The sequence below is a fragment of the Meriones unguiculatus genome, chromosome 3 (genome assembly GCF_030254825.1).
Source record: "Meriones unguiculatus strain TT.TT164.6M chromosome 3, Bangor_MerUng_6.1, whole genome shotgun sequence".
In the NCBI taxonomy this organism is placed as follows: Eukaryota; Metazoa; Chordata; class Mammalia; order Rodentia; family Muridae; genus Meriones; species Meriones unguiculatus.
The window spans coordinates 136,998,176-137,016,708 of record NC_083351.1 but is presented as its reverse complement, the minus strand read 5'-3'; the positions used below and the strand labels follow the sequence as shown (position 1 = coordinate 137,016,708).

Sequence of the window (18,533 nt, the reverse complement as noted above, 5' to 3'; positions counted from 1 at the left end):
AAGTGAGCATATTATCTCTGTAGTAGTATATAGTCTTGGGATTATTCACAGGTGTGATATAACTCTGGATCATTTAGTAAATCAATCTCTAGATTCTCCTGTCAGATGGTAAAGTCTTTGGACCCTCCCATTCTGTAAGCTTCCTTTTCACTGAAATGATGGTATCTTTTGTATATGGAAGGGGTTTAGTTTCATGGGGTCCGGATTATCAGTTGTTGGTTTTAACATCTGCAGTGCTAGTGTCCTGTGCAGAGAGTTCTTTCTTGTGATGTTAACATGAAACACATTCCACATTCTTAGAAGATTCAGTTATCAGGACTAAACATTATGCATTTTAAAACTGAGTGTTTTTCTTTATAGTAGTCCTGCCTCTTTGATGTGTTAGCTATTTAGCTCTTCATTTAGTATCATTTTTGTTGGTGTCAGTGGAAGAAGACAAGCATATGGCATACTCTTTGGGTTCTGCAAGACTCATTAGACAGTCTTTGGGTCTGTAATGTACATCTCTGATTATCACAGTTAGGAATGACCAGTGAAGAAGAAAACATTGAAAGGTTGCAGATCTAACTCAGTGAGAGAATGCTTGTCTGAGGATGCTCTGTCCACAGTATTGAGGGTGGGGACTGAGACTGCCAGAATTCTACCATCTGTGAGATGGATCTCTTGAATTTGGCAGTGTGTATGGAGGTGAAGACTACCAAGTGGAAAGAATACTAGACAGGTCTTAATTAAAATGAGGAAGTTAAAGCTTTGCTAGATTTTAGCATTTTGACTGAACACATAACCTCTTCATTATTATTTAAAAACTAGAGAACCAGATTGAAATTAATAATTACAAAACTCCTTTTTAAACTATGACTTAAACATATAGGATAAACGAAGCTTGCTTAAATATATGCTTTGCAGGGTTTTTCTGTGTATCCCACAAGCACATGCTAAATAAAACTCCCAGCCAGAAGTATAGTGATTTTCCTGGTTATATTTTGGTTTCTCTTGTTTTTGTGGAAATGTTCATTTAGTGTTTTTACTAGGTAGATAGAGAATGATAGACACAGTCACCTCTGGTTTTAAGTTTCAACTGAGGCACGCTTAAAGGCTCAAGAATGTTGTAGACAGAGCTCATTTTTACTCTTAAATGCCAGATAAACTTCAAAAAGACTGACAATCGTCTCTTTGGGATACACTCCTAATCCCAGCACTATAGAGGCAGAGACAGATGAATATTTGTGAGTAATATTACTTAATCATGTCCTTTTTCTTGAAGTATTACGGTTATATTTATATGTATGTTTATTTGTCCGTGTACACATACATGCACATAAATATATAACTGCAGTCTGCTGAGTCCATTTGGTGTTGCTTGTTTGCATGCGTTCAGGACAGCAAAGAGAACTTACTGGAGGTGTGGGCCCCATGAGAGTTCATCATGTCTATCGGGTTGTCATTTTTCAGGTCCTGTTAGGCAGCCATATTGTTGACGTGTATAGCTTCCTTTTCATTTCTAGGAAACAGTCTTACAGCAGACTTCCTGGTCCTACTTTCACAGTCTTTTCTGCCCTATCTTTGGATTTTTCTTGAGCTTCAGTTTGTGGATAGCATTGTACTTATTCCAATTGGGGCTGGCACCCCATGATCAGTTGTTCTCTGTATTTTTACTAGTTGTGGCGATCTGTAATGGTCTTACTCCTTCAAAGAGAAACTTTGAAAAAGGATGAGAACTACATTTATATTACCACAGAGATTGTACATCCAGGTTTATTCAATTATTTATGTTTAAAATAATATGGAAATGGAATCAGCTTCAGTGTACGATCACTGATGAATGGTAACATAAATACGTGTTTTATGTGCACAGTGGAGTTTTATTCTGATATTTAAAAAAGGAATTTAGAAGAAAATGGATAAATGTGGAAGCACTAAACAGTAACCCAGACTCGGGAAGTAAAATGCTACATGTTCTCTTTCATCTATACATCTTCGTTTTGTTTGTTTGTTTGTTTGTTTGTTTGTTTTCTCACTTCTCTGGAATTCTAGTAGATTTTCTTGGGTGGCCAGCATCTGCTTGCTTGTTCCTCCTCACTGTGTGACCACAAACTCAGACCACCATACCATGCTCATCTTTTTTGTTTTCACACGGATCCTGGAGTAGAACTAGGATTACAAAGCAAGTGCTTCTCTGGCTGAACCATCTCCTCAGTTCCCAGATCTTAACATTTTTTGTATGTATTTGTATCAGTGACTGGTGGCTACAGGTGGGTCATGAAACTGTAAGGGAGAGAGGGAAAATAGGCCTTCAAACTTGAGATTGGGAGGATCATAAAAGAATACCTGTGACATGAAAAGGGAGAAAAAAGTCTGTTGGAGATGGAAAGATGCATGGGGTAAGAATGTGTGTTTGGGGGTAGGTCTTGAAAAACAAGTTTTATTTTAAAAACATCATACAGAATCCTACTACTTGGTATGCTAATTAAATGTGAGTACCTTTAGCCTCAAAAATTCTGGGTAGTAAACAAACACTAAGTTTTGTTTCTGTTGCGTTTTCAGAAGTATTATGATGGTGGGATGGTTCAGAGGGCGAAGGCACTTGCCACCAAGCTTAATGACCTGAGTTCAGACTCTAGGATATTTATTGTGAGTGTATCTGACTCACAAATTGTCCTCTGGCATCCATTTGTACACAACAAAAAGTTACTGTAATATAAAAATTATTTTAAAACATATAGTTTTTATTAATTATTTTGAGGATTTTTACATGAGAAGGCTGTTCTTGTTTTATTTTTATGGCTACTTCCTCTAACTCCTTCAATCTTCATATGTATTTTTAGATTTTTATTTATGTGTATGAGGGTATAGCCTGCATGTGTTTTTGTGTGCCACATGCAAACCACATTGGTGTTGGGAATTGAAAACATGTTCTCTTCAAGAACAGCAAGTGGTCTTAAGTTCTGCATCATCTCTTTGGCCCAAAAAGAAATGTAAATCTTTTTACATTTATTAAAGTTCAAGAAAAAAAATGTTTGAGCATGTTATAAGTAACTACACTGGATTTGCATTATTTTCATCTCTATTCTGTTTTTCCTTCTCAATTTTGTGCTTTATTCTGGTTGTCTTTGCTTTATACACACTAATACACAGTCCATTATGTTGCCCTTATTTACATATGTTTAGGGCTGATCACTTAGGATCGAGATTAGTATGCTAACTTCTTCTTCCTTTGCAGCCTTTGACTACTTGAAGCCCCCTGTCTAGGATTTTACCATCTTAAAGTGTCATTTAGGATTGAGTGAAGAGGTGTGTTAACTTTCCATGTTTAATAGAATGCAAATGTGGTATGAATGTTATAAGCTGAATTTCATCATTGATTTAAGAAATGGCTTTTTTAAATAGGTAGGATTAGTATAAGTTTTAGGCCTCTGTAGCTTGGGAGAATGAATGGTTAAATTGTTCTTCATACACTTTTGCTTAGCTGACCTCAAACTGGCTGTATAGCTGAGGTTGGCCTGATCCATGAGCCACCACCTCATTGATTATACAGCCATGCACCACCTAATTTAGGTCTTGACTTTGATGTTTTTGTCTTTCTTCGTAGCATCTACTGAGTATCTCTGACCTGTTTGAAGCAGCATATAAGTCACTTTTTTCCATGTTTGCCAATATTTCTTGAATTGAATTCAATAGCTGGCATTTAATCCTTCCCCCTTTCTCACAATTTATTCTCTACGCTGCAGCTACTATCATTATATAGACCAGGCTGGTATGAAACACTAAATTTATAGTGCCTTCCTGTTGGTCTTGAGATAGAGTACAAATATTTCAAGGAGTAACTGTAGTAGCCTTTCTTACCCTTCCTAGCTCGAATTCCTGATTCTTGGTAGATATCTAGTCTTGGGTGTGTTAAATGTTATTACCTCTTCTGGTACCCACTGCACATTTGTTTGTGGACTTTCTCCCACCAGCCTAGGATTATTCAAAATATCAGTTTTGGCGCATACATAGTCTTTGGTGTATATTGTACTAGATAGATATACTGTGATATACTGTAATGTCTAAAACTGGGTGCTTGTTTTCCTGTTAAATGATGAATTGTCTTCCGTTTTTAGGCCTGAATACTTGTTTTCTCTTTTGCGTCTTCATTCAACTCTTTAGTCACATGTAGCCAGAGACTGTGTAAAATCAAAAACCCTCATCGCTGTCTGTTGTTGAAAATAAAATTGGTGTTGGACTATATAATGTTTATTATTAGCCCTATAATTATTGTGGTATTATTTAAACTGCTGTCACAATAATAACATAAAAACACCTATTAGATTTTATAATCGTCCATTTACCTTGGGCTGGGCAGATGTTTCCATTTACGCTACGTCAGTAACTCACCATTCACCTCCAGCCCCCATCCAATGTCATCTGCCTTAATTATCCTGATCTGGGCTACCTTCCACCTATAATCTCATAAATACTTGCTTGTATTCTTCATTTGGGCCTTTCCATACCATTATTGGAGTTCTTCCTACTGGCCCACATGGTTCTTTCTCCATACTAACCCATTGTGGCGTCCCCCTTTCCTCTTGTCTTCCTCCTGAGATTCTTCTCTTCCCAAAGCCCAGGAACCTTAGCCATGCCTACCCCATTCTGCCCTGCCTATGTTTTAGGCCTTTTAATCCACCAATCAGGTATAATGTCTTAGGCAGGTTTACACAACAATAATAGGTGTATCCAGGCGGTAAAAAGATCTTGAAGACCAAATAATTGGCATCAAAACACAAGGATCAGACCATCCCCCGCCAGCTGTTATTATGGCTAACCCAAGACTTAGCTTGTTTGACCCTCTTCTGTTAGATTCTCCTGTCTCTGGGGTTTTACTCTTCACTTCCAAGGTTTTAGGCACACTCTCCTTGTAGTCCTTGGAAAGTGTAAGTCAGAATCTGGCCTTAAAGTGGTGTTTTATGTTCCTTAAAAAAATACTTGGGATATATGCTGTCATTTCAGACTTCTGTGTTGGAGTGTTAGAATGCAGTAATCAGGAAAAATAGTGGCTGGTGTGTTAACCACATATTGTGTTTATCACAGGAACAGAACAGTCAAGTGCTTGCTTTCCCTAGAGCCTTTCTCTGCAAGGCACTTAAAAATGTTCCCCCTTTCCACAGAGGATTTAATGTATATAGTCAGAGACCTAGGTTTGTCAGTTTAGCAGTGTGTGTTTTTGTTCACCCAGTTTCACAGACACAGCCCCATACTTATTTATTTATTTATTTGTTTTAATTTTTGCCGTGGCCAGTAGCATTGTGATGTTCTTTTTCAAAGCTTGGTTTATGATTGCTTAGCTATCTAGAAATGCCACTACTCTAACATAAGACCAAGCATGTGGAGAATTGTGGGCAAGTAGGTGCTTGATGTATGCAGGTTTACCATGCTTCTAAGAGTAATGATGATGTTCCATACAAATTTGCAAACTACTTAGTACTCTTACATGACTAGGAATTACAGAGTTCAGGAATTAGGAATTTAATCCTGTGGTGATTATTGGTGGGAAATCTGAGATAGACATTAAGTTAAAGTCCAGAGAAGTAGTATTCATGGGGATTTTGGTTCTGTATCCTTCTCAGGTGGACATTTGCTGTGGATCTTTTATAGAAAGTGTATCTAGGATACCATATACATAGCACCTGCAGAATGTTGGTATGCCGTATGATATGCTGCAAGCAGTCGCTGTGCTGCACTGTTAAGGAAATAGTAGCAAGAAGGAGTCCGCATGTGTATTCTGTGTAACTCCCAAGTTTTAAAGATGTTTATGTGCATGATTGGAGTATGGTATGGTGTATATGTGTGGCATTCAGGACAGCATTTAGGGTACTGATCGCTCCTTCCACTTTGTATTTCAGGCACCTACATTATGTGGTAAGCAGCTTTACCTGCTGAGCCATCTTACAGGCTCCTCTTATCCCCAATATTTTAGCACTCTGATTGGTTGATGGCCGATTCCTCAGATAGGGAACTGCTAGATGCCGAGATCTGATTGTATCCTTCTCTTTTTCCTTGTTGTAAGCAATTCTAATGAGATATAATTAGGACTTATTTGGAGTTCTTTGCTTATTTGCCTTTTAATTCTTAGTGACATTTTGTCTCTTGAATCATAAGAGAACCTTGGAGTTACACTTTGATTCAAATGACAGATATATATGGTATTGTAAAATTGTCACAAACTCCACTCTCTGGAAAATACTCTTTTGAGTACTTGGCTTTCACTGGGAGCTTTCGTGTATTTGTCAATGATTTTGAACTACTTTCCATTAGCACTGTTTCTTGCCTAGATGTCGATTGTAGTAAATCTGTGTTTAAAAAGACTGCTAAATTAATAGTAGTTTTTTTTTTGTTTGTTTGTTTGTTTGTTTTTAAAACTTGTGTGGGAAACGTCCTAGATTTGTAATGTTTCTACCTTTTTTCAAAAGATTAGCGATTTATAGTAAAGCTCTCGGTTTTTAAATATTCAGTTGGCCAATATTTAATTGGAATGCTTTGAAAATATCCAGTGTGATGATTTGATAAATGATAATTGTATAGTTGACAAATTTTTATACTCATTACTGTGTTCTTACATTAGATCCTCAGAGCTTGTTACTATGTTCAAACTGAAAGTTGGTGTTCTTGGGCCAACCTCTTGCTAACCTGGCCCTACCTCCATTTTTTTTCTGTTCTGTGAGTTCACTTAAAGTTTCTACATAGAAGTGGTATGTCATACAGTTTTTTTTTCCATCTTACTTTACATAGCAAAATGTTCCCCAGGTTCATTTGTGTTGGTACAAATGGCAGGGTCTGCCTTTGTGGGTTAGGCGAATAAGACTCCTTTGTATATGTGCACCGTATTATTAGTGACTACTTAGGACCATACGTTTTGGCTCTTGGAAGTAATGCCTCAGTGAACATGAGGTGTAGATAATCTGACTTGGTTTTCTTTAGTTGTTAGTGCATAATATAAGTGGATAGTTCTTAGATATTGTAGGTATTCAGAACCTTCCAGGTATTTCATTCTCTCCATGTTTTTTTTTTTTAATCTTTTTATATCTTTTTTTCACTTTTTGAGACTTTTATTCATGAGTACTGTTCATTTCCAGCCCTTCTCTCCCCTTCTAACACTCCCATGTCTTGGACTCCCTTTCAAATTCATGACCTCTTTGTTGTTACATACGTAGACACACATGTACATATGCTCCATCTATTTAGTGTTTGTATGTGATGTGCTTAGGGCTGCTCGTTTGCAGTTGGATAGCCTATGTGGCCTGTTGGGCTCCTCCCTGGAGAAGGCTTTTGGCAACCGTAAATTCCTTTGAGCTCTTCAGATAGGATTGGTCTTTGCGAGACTTCTCCCAACCATACCGACGTGTCATCTGGTGTTGTTCAGGTCTTATTGAGGAATGCAGCTTTTCTGTCAGACATAGAAGACATATTTGTTGTAGTGGAATCCTGGAGCTCTAGCTATTAAATTTGTTTCTGTTACCTCTTCTGCAGTGTTCCATGGTTGAGGAGGGATGGGATCTATGTTTACCTCTGGGTATATGAATAAACTATTTAGAGTGCATATAGACGGTATGCTGATTTGGAAACTGGCTCTGTATTAAGATTTCTTGAAGTCTGGAAAGTGAGGACTGGGTAATAGCCTGGACTTACAGGCATAAATATTTTTCTTTGGAAAGAGCCTTAATTAAATCCACTTAGACAATTGTTGGTTGCCCCAAGATACACTTGCTGCTTTTGCACCTTGGGGAATATCTTTACTTTTCTGGTCATGATTGTGGTTCATAGGCATCACTACTGGTAGGGCTATTTACTTTTCTTCCTTGGCAGCATGTATAGCACCTTTGGATCCTTTGAGAACTAGGCCTCAAATAGGAGGTTCCCCAGTCAGTCCGAGTTTGATTCCTCTTAAGCTGTGTCACAAGTATGTGGTGTCTTCAGCAAAAGCCTTTTGCCTTCAAGTTCTGAGAGGCAACCAAGGGTGAGGGCAGAGGCAAATTGTTTTGCTGGTTTCTTCAAACCCTTTGACCAACAACTTGAAGCGAGGTTCTCTTTGCCTGGCACTGTGTTTTTATTACTATCTGTGGTTTTTCTGTTATCACAAGTGGGGTAGTTTTTTTCTGTGTGTGTACATAAATGTGTCTTTTTAGGACGTTTCCCTATGTCTTTTCGAATATCTTTAGTGTCATTTTTCCTGCCCTCACCCTTCCTCTTGTCCCCCTTTCTAGAGCCCCTTCTACCCCACTCCTACCTCAGGGCCTTCTCGATTTCCTGGTTTCAGTAGTTAGTCAGGTTATGTGCTTATAAATACTACAGGGTGCAGTGCACAAACAGGAGAACACAGTGTTTGTTCTTCTGGTCTGCATTACTGGCCTCAATACATTTGTCCCATGATTTAGATATTTGGACCTTATCAAGTACTTGGCTCAAAGTCGTTTTTCCCATTTTGTAGGGCAGCATCTGCTGCTGCCTCTGCACAGAGGCTTTTTTGTGCTGTGATCCTACTTATTTTTTATTTTGTTGTTTGTGTTCTCAATTCATACTCAAAATTAGCACCAATGCCAGTGAGATTCATCCATATACCTTGTTTTAGAAGAGTCAAATAGTTCCCAGTTTCATTTAAGTATTTAACCTTTTTGTATATGTTTCCTCCTTTCCTCTGCTTCTGTATATTTAGATTTCATGTTTATTTAAAGTTCGTTCCTTTTAATGTATTCTCAGTAGCATTGTCCATGATTTTTTTTGTGTGTTTGTTTTGTACATGTCTTAGCAACAGAGCCATACTGATTAGATTAATGTAGTTTTGTTACATAGTTTTAAAATTGAGTGTGATAACTGGAGCTTTCTTCTTAAAATGTTTGTTTGGTATGTTTTATGGATGCATTCAAATTTTAGAAGATTTTATTTTTTTGTGAAAGGATGATTGGAGTATAAAGATTATTCAAGTTGAAATGGTCTTTGTCTAATAAACATATAGTTCTTCCATGAAAATGTATTATATAATCAAATAAAAAACAGATATATAGCTTATTCTCACTCTTAACTACTCTGGATAGGGCTTTTATGTCACTGTGTTATCTGTGTCGTTCCCCATCTCCTAGTCCTTTAGGGTACACCCTCTGGCTCCCAGAACTCAAGAAAGAATGCCTACTACAGTCCTCATCAGTCAAGCCCAGGTCGTTCTAGTTTACAGTGGCAGATGCCTTCTTCAGTGTCCCTCAGCCTGATTTACCCACTGTTTCTCTTCTGTCCTTCCAACAGTTCACCAGTCCTGTTTCACCCGCCACATTTAGTTCTCTCAAGGGCCAAGCAAGTAGGATAGCTCACTCTAGAGCTGGGTGTTCTTGGTCTGTAGGCTTCAGTCCAGTAGCAGTGTGCTCTGTTCTATTTTCTGGATTTCCTTCTGCTAACCACCGTGTTCTGACTCTGCATGCATGGAATCTTTGCTGTTTTCTGACAGGAACTGCATGATATAACTGACTGAGAGATAAACCATTGGCCATGACTTAATTTATTTCCAGTGCCAGCAAAAATCCGTACTTAGACAATGTAGTAGCTCTACAGTGAAATTAGTAACATAGAGTGTCACTTTTACCTTTATGAAAGATAATTTTTAAAAACTGAAAGAATAACTTCAAGATGGTCCAGAATTCAGAAAAATATTTTATTTTTCACCTTTGCTCCCTTCACATTTTTCCCTTCCCTTACCTGGATGGTAGAGTTACTCTAAGAGACTTTCAGCTGACATCAAATTGATTAACTAGATTCTGCTGGATGGTTTGATAGAAGTTAAATATTTTTGAAAGAATCATTTAAAACAGGTGTGAAGAATGACTCTTGGAATTTGTGCCTTAGCTGGTTTGCTGCAGTCAAAGTGTTGGAAAAATCAGAAATCTGAGGTTTTGCTGTTTTGTTTTTCTTCCATCAGACTGTTTGGTTTAGCAACCAAATAGAGATGTTGTCTAGGTAGATTGGTAGCTAGAGTCTGGAATTGGAGGCAGGGCTTTGGGGTGGATTTACTAATGCAGAGATTTAGAACTTACAGGAATCCACTTAAGACTCTAGAAAGAGAATGGTTAGTAGGGGTTAGCAGAGATTTTTTAAAAGTCAGATACTAAATTTTACTGTTGTAAGTCTTTGCCGATATCATCCTGTAAAATACGGTAAGTCAAATGAATTTCGTGTATCTAACTGGGTTGTGATACAGCTAACTAGGGTCTACAGATTGATGAGAGATCCTACCATGTATTCATACCCTGGGAAAAGAAAGTATTTGAAGTATAACCTAGGCTGAATTTAGATTGCTTTCACACCATTGTGGAACTACTGGTGGCTGAGGAACTGGAATTTATACTTTAAAACAACCATGGGTAGGAAGGGTGTGACCAGATTTAAGGAGTTTGTCAATACCAATTGTACCTAAAGAAGTGAAGGCTAGGGTTTTGCCCTCAAATTTAAGTTCAAGGAAGTTAGCCCAGAAAGTGAGGCATTACTGGTGGAACAAGAAGAGTGCATAGGAAGATTATCTCTTGGAGGCCCAGTGAGGGAAGCACTCTGAAAACTGTGAGCAGGTCAGCCTATGCCAGTGAGTGGATTGTGTCAGAGCCAGGAACTCAGAGGCTTGTGGTGTGTGTTCTCCAGTGAGAGGAGCATGAGTGGACTTTGGCTTTTTGACACCCCCCCTTCCTGTGTGTATGTGTGTTAAGTGAAAAATAAGTACTTGCGTCCCTGTGAAGATTCTCATAAGGTATTAAAAAAAAACAACTTGTTTTAATGATGTCCATCATTTCCTAGCTTTGTGTAAGCTGATAACTTAGGCCTGTCAACATATTTGCCCTGTTTAATGGTACCGTGTATAAGTGAAAAGTCTATTGGATTTAGGAATAAGGAAAATGCAGAGGTTAAAGGTTTTTTTTTTTTTTTCTTTTACATATATTTATTTTGTGTCCATGGATTGCATCGGTTTTCCTTTCATGTAGTGGTTAGAACACAACCTGTTGGGGTTTGATTCTCTCTTTCCATCCTGTTTACTTAGAGGATCAAAGTCAGGTAATCATTGCCTTTACCTGCTGGCCATCCCAGTGGCCTCAGATTTTTATTTAAAGTGAGATGTTGTCTAAACCTGTCTTCCCAGCACCTGGGCAACTGCAGTTGAGGCAGGAAAAGCTTCCTAGCTTAGCTATGCTTCTGTAGGCTGTGACAAAACCCCATGAGTAAAAGCAGCTTGGTGAGGCCAGATGTCAAGTATCACATATCTTGTTTCCTTCTAATGTGTGGAGCCGGTGGCTTGAACTAAATTTTTAGCCTTGGCTGCAGTTGCCATTACTTGGATCAGACAACTTCTTAGCCTTTGCTTTTTCTCACATTTATTGTGTATGTGTAATAATAAGGTGAAAATGTCAGGATAATTCACATGTGGATCTGAGGATCTTGCCTGTCTGTCCTGTTAAGCATGAAGCACCTGTAGATTTGCCTGGCATCCAAAGACTTTCTGCATTCCGGTATACCTGTCATTCAGTTCCACAGTACACAACCATATGGATTGCTTCTGGGTTTTATCTATTAGCAATTTAACCACTGTAATATATACTGGCGTCTTTGTTGATCATGTGTGCATATGTTCAAAAAACCCTCAGTGTTATCAGCATCAAAATGTTTTATAATTATTACTAATGACATAATTTTGCTGTTTTTCTCTGATCATATTGTTCTGCAGGTTATGCAGATACTTAAACATTTTTCAAGGGAAGGAATTCATTACTGTGTGTTAATTAAAGCAGAATTATTTGTTTCTAGTGTGGAATAACATTGAGTGTACCACATTTGCTTCTCATATTGCTCATAAAAGCTCTGAATCTCTTCTTGGAAAATGGGTGTTGTAGAGCAATTACAGTATATGCACATAGATTAATGGCAGTTTAAAATTTTTAACTTCTAAGGCGCTTGAGCTACTGTTCTCAGAGGTGCATTTTGTTGCTGCACTTATTTTTACAATAAAATGTAAGCAAAATGGAGGACAGTCCAGTGTCAGAATTTATAGCAAAGTGTATGCCTAGACCATCGCTGTGCAGATTCCTAAAAGGAAGAATAAAATACAATTCTAGACTTTGGTCTATCTTGAGCATCTTTTAAAGACTTGAAAAGGTGCTCGGGATAGTTCATAGTTACAGCAGACTATGAACTAGTTCCCAAAGCTGGCTGTCAGAATGAGCTAAGCAGTTGAAAACTGATGTGAAAAATGCCTCAGATTATCAATAGACTTGAATTAGAAAAATTCTCCCCCTTCGTGTGTTTGGGAAATTAGACAAAGCTGTGCAAATGATTGATGTCTTTTATTCTGTTGGTTTGTCATAAGAACTTCAACATGGCTGGAGAGATGGCTCAGAGGTTTGAGAGCACTTGTCTGTTCTTCCCCAGGCCTCTGCTTCAATTCCCAGCCAACAACATAGCTCACAAGTGTCTGTAACTCCACCTGCAGGGGAGCTGACATCCTAACACAGACATACATGCAGGCAAAACACCAGTGCACATTTGAAAAAACAAAACAAAACTTCAGCATGAACTGGGCGCTGTGGCCTGTAATCCCAGCACTTGGGTGGCAGAGGCAGGGTGATCTCTGTGATTTCAAGGCCAGCCTGGTCTACAAAACCGAGTCCAGGACAGCCAGTGCTACACAGAGAAACCCAGTTTTGAAAAAATCAAACAAAAGAACTTCATGTAATTGTTCAAAGATTAAATAATTGGGGTGTGCAGAGTGAATCAAGTGTGCCTATGTAATAATATAGAACAAACTGTACAATGAGCATTTTTGGGGTTAAATTAATATGTGCTCTATAGTGGAGAGTTTGTCAGTTGGTATAAAAGAAAGCACTAGTAAAAGAAACAAGCAGTTGCTAACTGTAGAGTTAGCACTTACTAAGTGTGTGGCCGCACTTACTAAGCCAGTACTTTTAGCTGCTTTCAGCATTCTCTGTTACTTCCTTGCCCCTTCTAGAAAAACGGCATAGTTTTTACATGTGTTGTACACTCAATCTGTATATTCTATAATCTCTACTACAATTCAGATGCTATGCAATTAAAATATATTCATCACATGTTATTTAGTTAAGTATATCTAAAATATCGATGAGAAATGACAGTGTAATATTTTGCAATTTTTGATTGGTTCTAGTGTAAATATATGTATGTATGTGTATATTGTATGTGTATATATACATATATACATACACATATATATCACATATATATGATATATATAATAAAGTTCAATTCACGGCCTTTGTTTCAAGTGTTCAGTAACTGGTGGCTACCTTAAAGTTACCAGTGACCCAAAGGTAATCACTGACTATCACGCACAGCCCTTGTTAATCTGTCTTGTAATAATCTGTTTCTTCTCCTCATTGAAGAGACACCTTCTAATGAAGATGTGATATGAAGCCCTTCATTTGTTTTCTGATCTGTCCCTTCTCATTTAAAAGACATCCTCTGGTCCATTGTCATTTTGGCATCTAGTTTGTACTAGTTAGCTGCTTAGTATTTTGTAAATTTCCGTGTAACCAAAAGTTAGCCTGGCTCATGCGTCGAAATTTTTCAAGGCAGAAGCATGAAGCATCAGTATTTAAATAACATTTAAATAGCAGAAAGCGAAAGCTATCAATCCGCTGCTGAACAGTCAAGAGTTTAGCCTGACAGCAGTATAGATTCATGTTATATCCATGTTATGCTTCTTGGAGTAAATATTTAAGAGGGTATAACTTTGCTTTTCCTGTAACTTAAATTATAAACAGCAAATGTTGTACCCCCACTCACAAAATTACCCTGTATAGAGTGTAGAAATCTTTAAGGTGCTTTACTGTTTTTAGTTATATATTTTTTTTAATTGGCTTAAGTATGATTCACTTAGAACCCAGTCTTATCTACTAAAGAGTGGGTGAGGCGTTATTTATTTTTTTTTAAAGATTATTATTATTTATACAGTGTTTTGCCTGCATGTGTTCCTGCAGGCCTGAAGAGGGCACCAGATCACATTATAAAAGGTTATGAGCTACCCTGTGGCTCACCATGTGATGGGAATTAATTAAACTCAGAACCTTTGGAAGAACAGCTAGTGCTCTTCAACTCAGCCATCTCTCCAGCCCTGAGATATTTCTTTAAAGCTGAAATTTTATTAGTAATATGCTAGAAGCATAGAGAGGGCACTAGACCATATAAATAGCTTGGTTTCTATTTGCTGAATTGGATGAAACATTGTTGAAATTCTCTCTGTACATAAATGTTATCTCTCATTCTTCACGTGAAAGATCCTGGGTTTCTGGCTGTAATTGAGTTGAACTTTTGTGTATGGTTTTTGCTTTTGGTCATGTTATTTCCCCAAACACTTGATTCTTTGTTTCAATAAGAAAAAAATGTTTTTCCTTCTCATCCTGAAGATATATAAGTTAATTATGGCATTTGATACAGAATTTTTTTTTAAAAAAAATTGTGCTCAGCACAATTTTCAGGTAGGACTCAAGTCAAATGGGAGTCTGCTCTTCTGCATGTTGTATCACTCGAGTTGGAAAGGCCAATATGCAGAAGGGAAAAGCTCACATAAAAGTCTTTTTCCAGGGGCTGGAGAGATGGCTCAGAGGTTAAGAGCGCTGGTTACTCTTCTAGAAGTCCTGAGTTCAATTCCTAGCAACCACATGGTGGCTCACAACCATCTATAATGAGATCTAGTGTTCTCTTCTGGCGTGCAGGTGTACATGCAGACAAAATACTGTATACATAATAATTTTAAAAATCTTTAAAAAAATCTTAAGAAAATTCTTCCAACTGCTTTGCTAAGTTTCGGCTTTTATTAGTTACCTTTGTTAAGTTTATCCTTAGTGTAGTGTTATTGATGCTTATGGTGTTTGATTTTTGACATGCCATCTAAAGATCAGTATTACTTGACCTAAAAGCTAACTGATAATCTCTTGCCAGTTATGAAATACTTACATATTTTAAGTGAGTAAGCTTATAAGTTAGTGGAATATTTGCCAGTATTTGAGTTTTCACTGATAATCACTAAAGTATATGAATTCTTGGGTCTTTGCAAGACATCATGTGGAAAATACTGTGTCCATAGACTTAAACCATTGTGTCTTTAGCAAACCTCTTACTTGATCCTTCTGTAGATTTAAACATAGCTTTTTGTTTAAGAAAAACACCTACATGTCAGAGCATCTGTCTACCCTGGTGTTCATTTCAGACAATAGCAGTGTTTTTTTCTTTCCTTGTTCTTGCCATTATTGTCTGAAAATCCATGGGAGCAACAACTTGATTAGTGCAGGAAGACATTCCAATGGCATGTACTGATACGTAATTTATCCGCCAATGGAAATGTTAGCATATATCTAAGAGTCTCTTAAGAACTTGGTGTATTAATTAGTAATAAAAATTGTAATAATCTCTTAGTACAGTGGTTCCCAGCCTGTGGTTTTATGACTCATTTGGGGAGGGGTCAAACAATCCTTTCACAGGGGTGGCTGCCTAAGACCATTGGAAGACACAAGATATTTACTTAAAGATTCAGAACAATAACAAAATTGGTTATGAAGTAGCAATGAAAACAATTTTATGGTTGGCGGTCACCACAATGTGAAGAACTATAGCATTAGGAAGGGTGAGAACCAGTGTTGTAGGGCCCTTAACATCAGCCCATTGTAGTAGATGTGTTTTGAAGACTCAGGATCTAGTTTGTGCTCCTTAACTATGATGTTGATTTCCTAGAGTAGAAAGAGCCACGGGATGCAGTGTGGAGGAATACAGGGGCTATGCTTCCCAGTGTCTTCTACCTAGTAGCCCATGAAAAAATACCCTTTATTCTTTCAGCATCTGATTTTGATAGTAGGTTGTGGAATGCTGTCTCTTGCAAACTCAAGTTAGATTTAAATGTTAAACTAGATTGGAGTACTTTTACCTGTACTGTTGTCTAGCCCATAAACAATTTAGACTCTTTAGTGGGAAATTGATGTTCACCACAAGCTGTATTTCGTGCACACAGCTTAGATATGGTGAGAACCTGGTAGTAGATAGAGTTAGGAAAATTTTCAGGATTGTAGTTCTCTGGTGAATACATTCTGTTGAGACAAGATTGTACTGTTTATGTAGCTGCCTTGAAATTTAGAGATTTGCCTACTTCTGTCCAGCTCTGGCCTTAATTTTAATTGGTTTCTGATTTTATTGTATTGTTGGATTTATTTATTGGCTACTGTTTCTACAAAAAGTGGTTTAACAGCATCTAAGATAGTAAGTGTAATATAATAAGTAGATGAAAAAGCCACCAGGCATCTCTACTTTGAGTCCTATGGGCAAATTTATTTTTTTGTTTATTTGATTAACCATACCAGTGCTTCAGTAATTCTTATTTCTATCTTTTGTGACATCGGTAGCTTTTTTGAAGATTTTAGTCTTTTCATAGCTTCACTTATTCAAGGATCCATATCCAGAAATTAATCTTGGCCATAGCTGTTGGTGGCTACTGTTTGTTAGTGCCCAGTGTATGTATATTACTTTCCAGGCCAAGTTTATCTGTTTCTGCTCTCCAGTGAAAGATTGGCAGTGTACTCCTTCCCGTTTTTCAGTTCTAGTTTTGAATAGATCAGCTGTTTCTGGTCAGTTTCTTTCGTATTTAGATTTGTGTGGTTTGGCCTCTTGTTTCTCTGGTGGTAGCACTTAAATCTGTTTGTTGCCTTGGGTGTGAGTGACAAGCCCGCTATACTCAGCAACGTTCTCACCTCTCTACATTGGCCTTTCCTAAAAGAAGAGTGGGGAAGCTGTTCATGTATGTTTGTTGGAATGAGTAGATTATTGCTAAGACTCAGGTTACTTTTAAGAACTAGGTAGAGTTGGCCCTGACAGGAGGAAACATCTGATTTCTTCTTTACTAACTGGAAAATAGATTACTTCCTTGGATTTTAAACTCTTAAAAACTTGACGTTATTTTAGCTTTAAAAATTTTCAAGAGTAAAATTAAAAAATTAAAAAAGTTTAGGTATTTGTAAAAAATCAGAATATTTGAAAAATACTGCAAACAGCAAGTTCTGTGTTCTCTTGTTCTTTACCATTTGAGTTTTCATGCTCCTTTTTCATTTTCTTGACATTACGGTTCCCTCCTTTCCTTCATTCCTTCCTTTTTGTTTTATTTTAAGAAAGTCTCGCTGTCTTGGAATTTACTTACATACATAAGAATGGCTTCAGAGTTACAGAGCTCATACTACTTCTGCCCATAGAGTTTGGGGATTAAAGACCTGTGCCATCATGCCCAACTGTGCGGCCTTTTTTTTTTAAACTTACCTACCTACCTATCTACCTATCTGTTTTTTCAGACAGTATTTCTCTATGTAGCCTTGGCTGTCCTGAACTTACTTTGGAGCTGGCCTCGAACTCATAGTGATCTGCCTGCCTCTGCCTCCACCTCCCTAAGTCCTGGGAATAAAGCCTTGTGCCACCATTAAAGCCAGGCTGCAGTCTTTATTTATTTTTAAGCCATGTCTATCTGTAGTAGCATCAGACATTTTGTGTAGTATGAAAAGCGGGAGTTAAGCTCCCTGTTACGGTGCACACCTGTGGATTGTACGCCTACAGTTTCAGCAGTCTTTGCTGAGGCCATACAGATTCAGTGCCAGTCTGGATTAAACAGGGGTTATATGTTTTTGTTACATTCATAGGCTATGATACTCAAATATTTATAGTGGAGTGGCTTAAAAAAAGGATGAATTACAACTTGTTATTCTTTGTTCTTTCTATTTAAGGGACCAGTTACTCTCCACAAGAAAATTCACACAACCACAGTGCTCTTCATAGTTCAAATTCACATTCTTCTAATCCAAGCAATAATCCAAGCAAAACTTCAGATGCAGTAAGTATTAAAATGCTGGCGTTCAATTCGTAAAAGAGCTGTCAAAATAAAATAAAACATACTGCAAATGTTCTTAAATTTTTCTTTTAATTTTTAAAATGTTTGAATTAGAGTTGAGCTTAATGCATTTGTTTTCCTTTGTTATAGCTGAGGTACAAATTATATCAGACCAGAACTTTTTAAAATTATGTAGGGTTTCTTTTCTTTTAGTGATAAATTGCTCATTCTCTGTTCTGTACTTTGTACTTTACTAGCCAGTGAGGATGACAACCTGGTCCTCAAAGGCAGGGAAAAAAAAGTACCATAATTTTAAATACTTAGACAAGCTTAGATTAATGAAGTAGCTGGAGACTTTTTAGTGTTGTCATTTCAAATGAGAGTTCTAAAGCATTCATTTAGCAGAAAAATACATTAGTCATATATATGCTAAGTTGTCATACAGCTAAGATAGTGTAGCTCATTTTGGTAGAACTTGTTGGTGTGGTGCTGACAGAAATGCTAGCAATTTATAATGTTAAATTTTGGGGGATTTTATTTTGGGGGATTCTTAAGATGACCTCCCATCTCTCACAAGTTGAGTATAACATAGCCGGGTGAAGATACTGGTCATAAGAGTTAAATCAGCACTTTAAAAGTAGAT

General features: G+C 37.4%; 1 protein-coding gene across 7 annotated transcripts in view; it reads left to right on the top strand.

The window, feature by feature from the left end:
* The window catches only part of Wac (WW domain containing adaptor with coiled-coil), a 55,615-nt gene that overhangs the window by 14,819 nt on the left and 22,263 nt on the right, over window positions 1–18,533 (top strand). For all 7 annotated transcript variants that reach the window (XM_021661122.2, XM_060380622.1, XM_021661126.2 and 4 more), the window contains exon 4: window positions 17,787–17,893. In XM_021661122.2, the coding sequence (XP_021516797.1) occupies window positions 17,787–17,893 (107 nt within the window). The remainder of the gene's footprint in view (window positions 1–17,786; window positions 17,894–18,533) is intronic.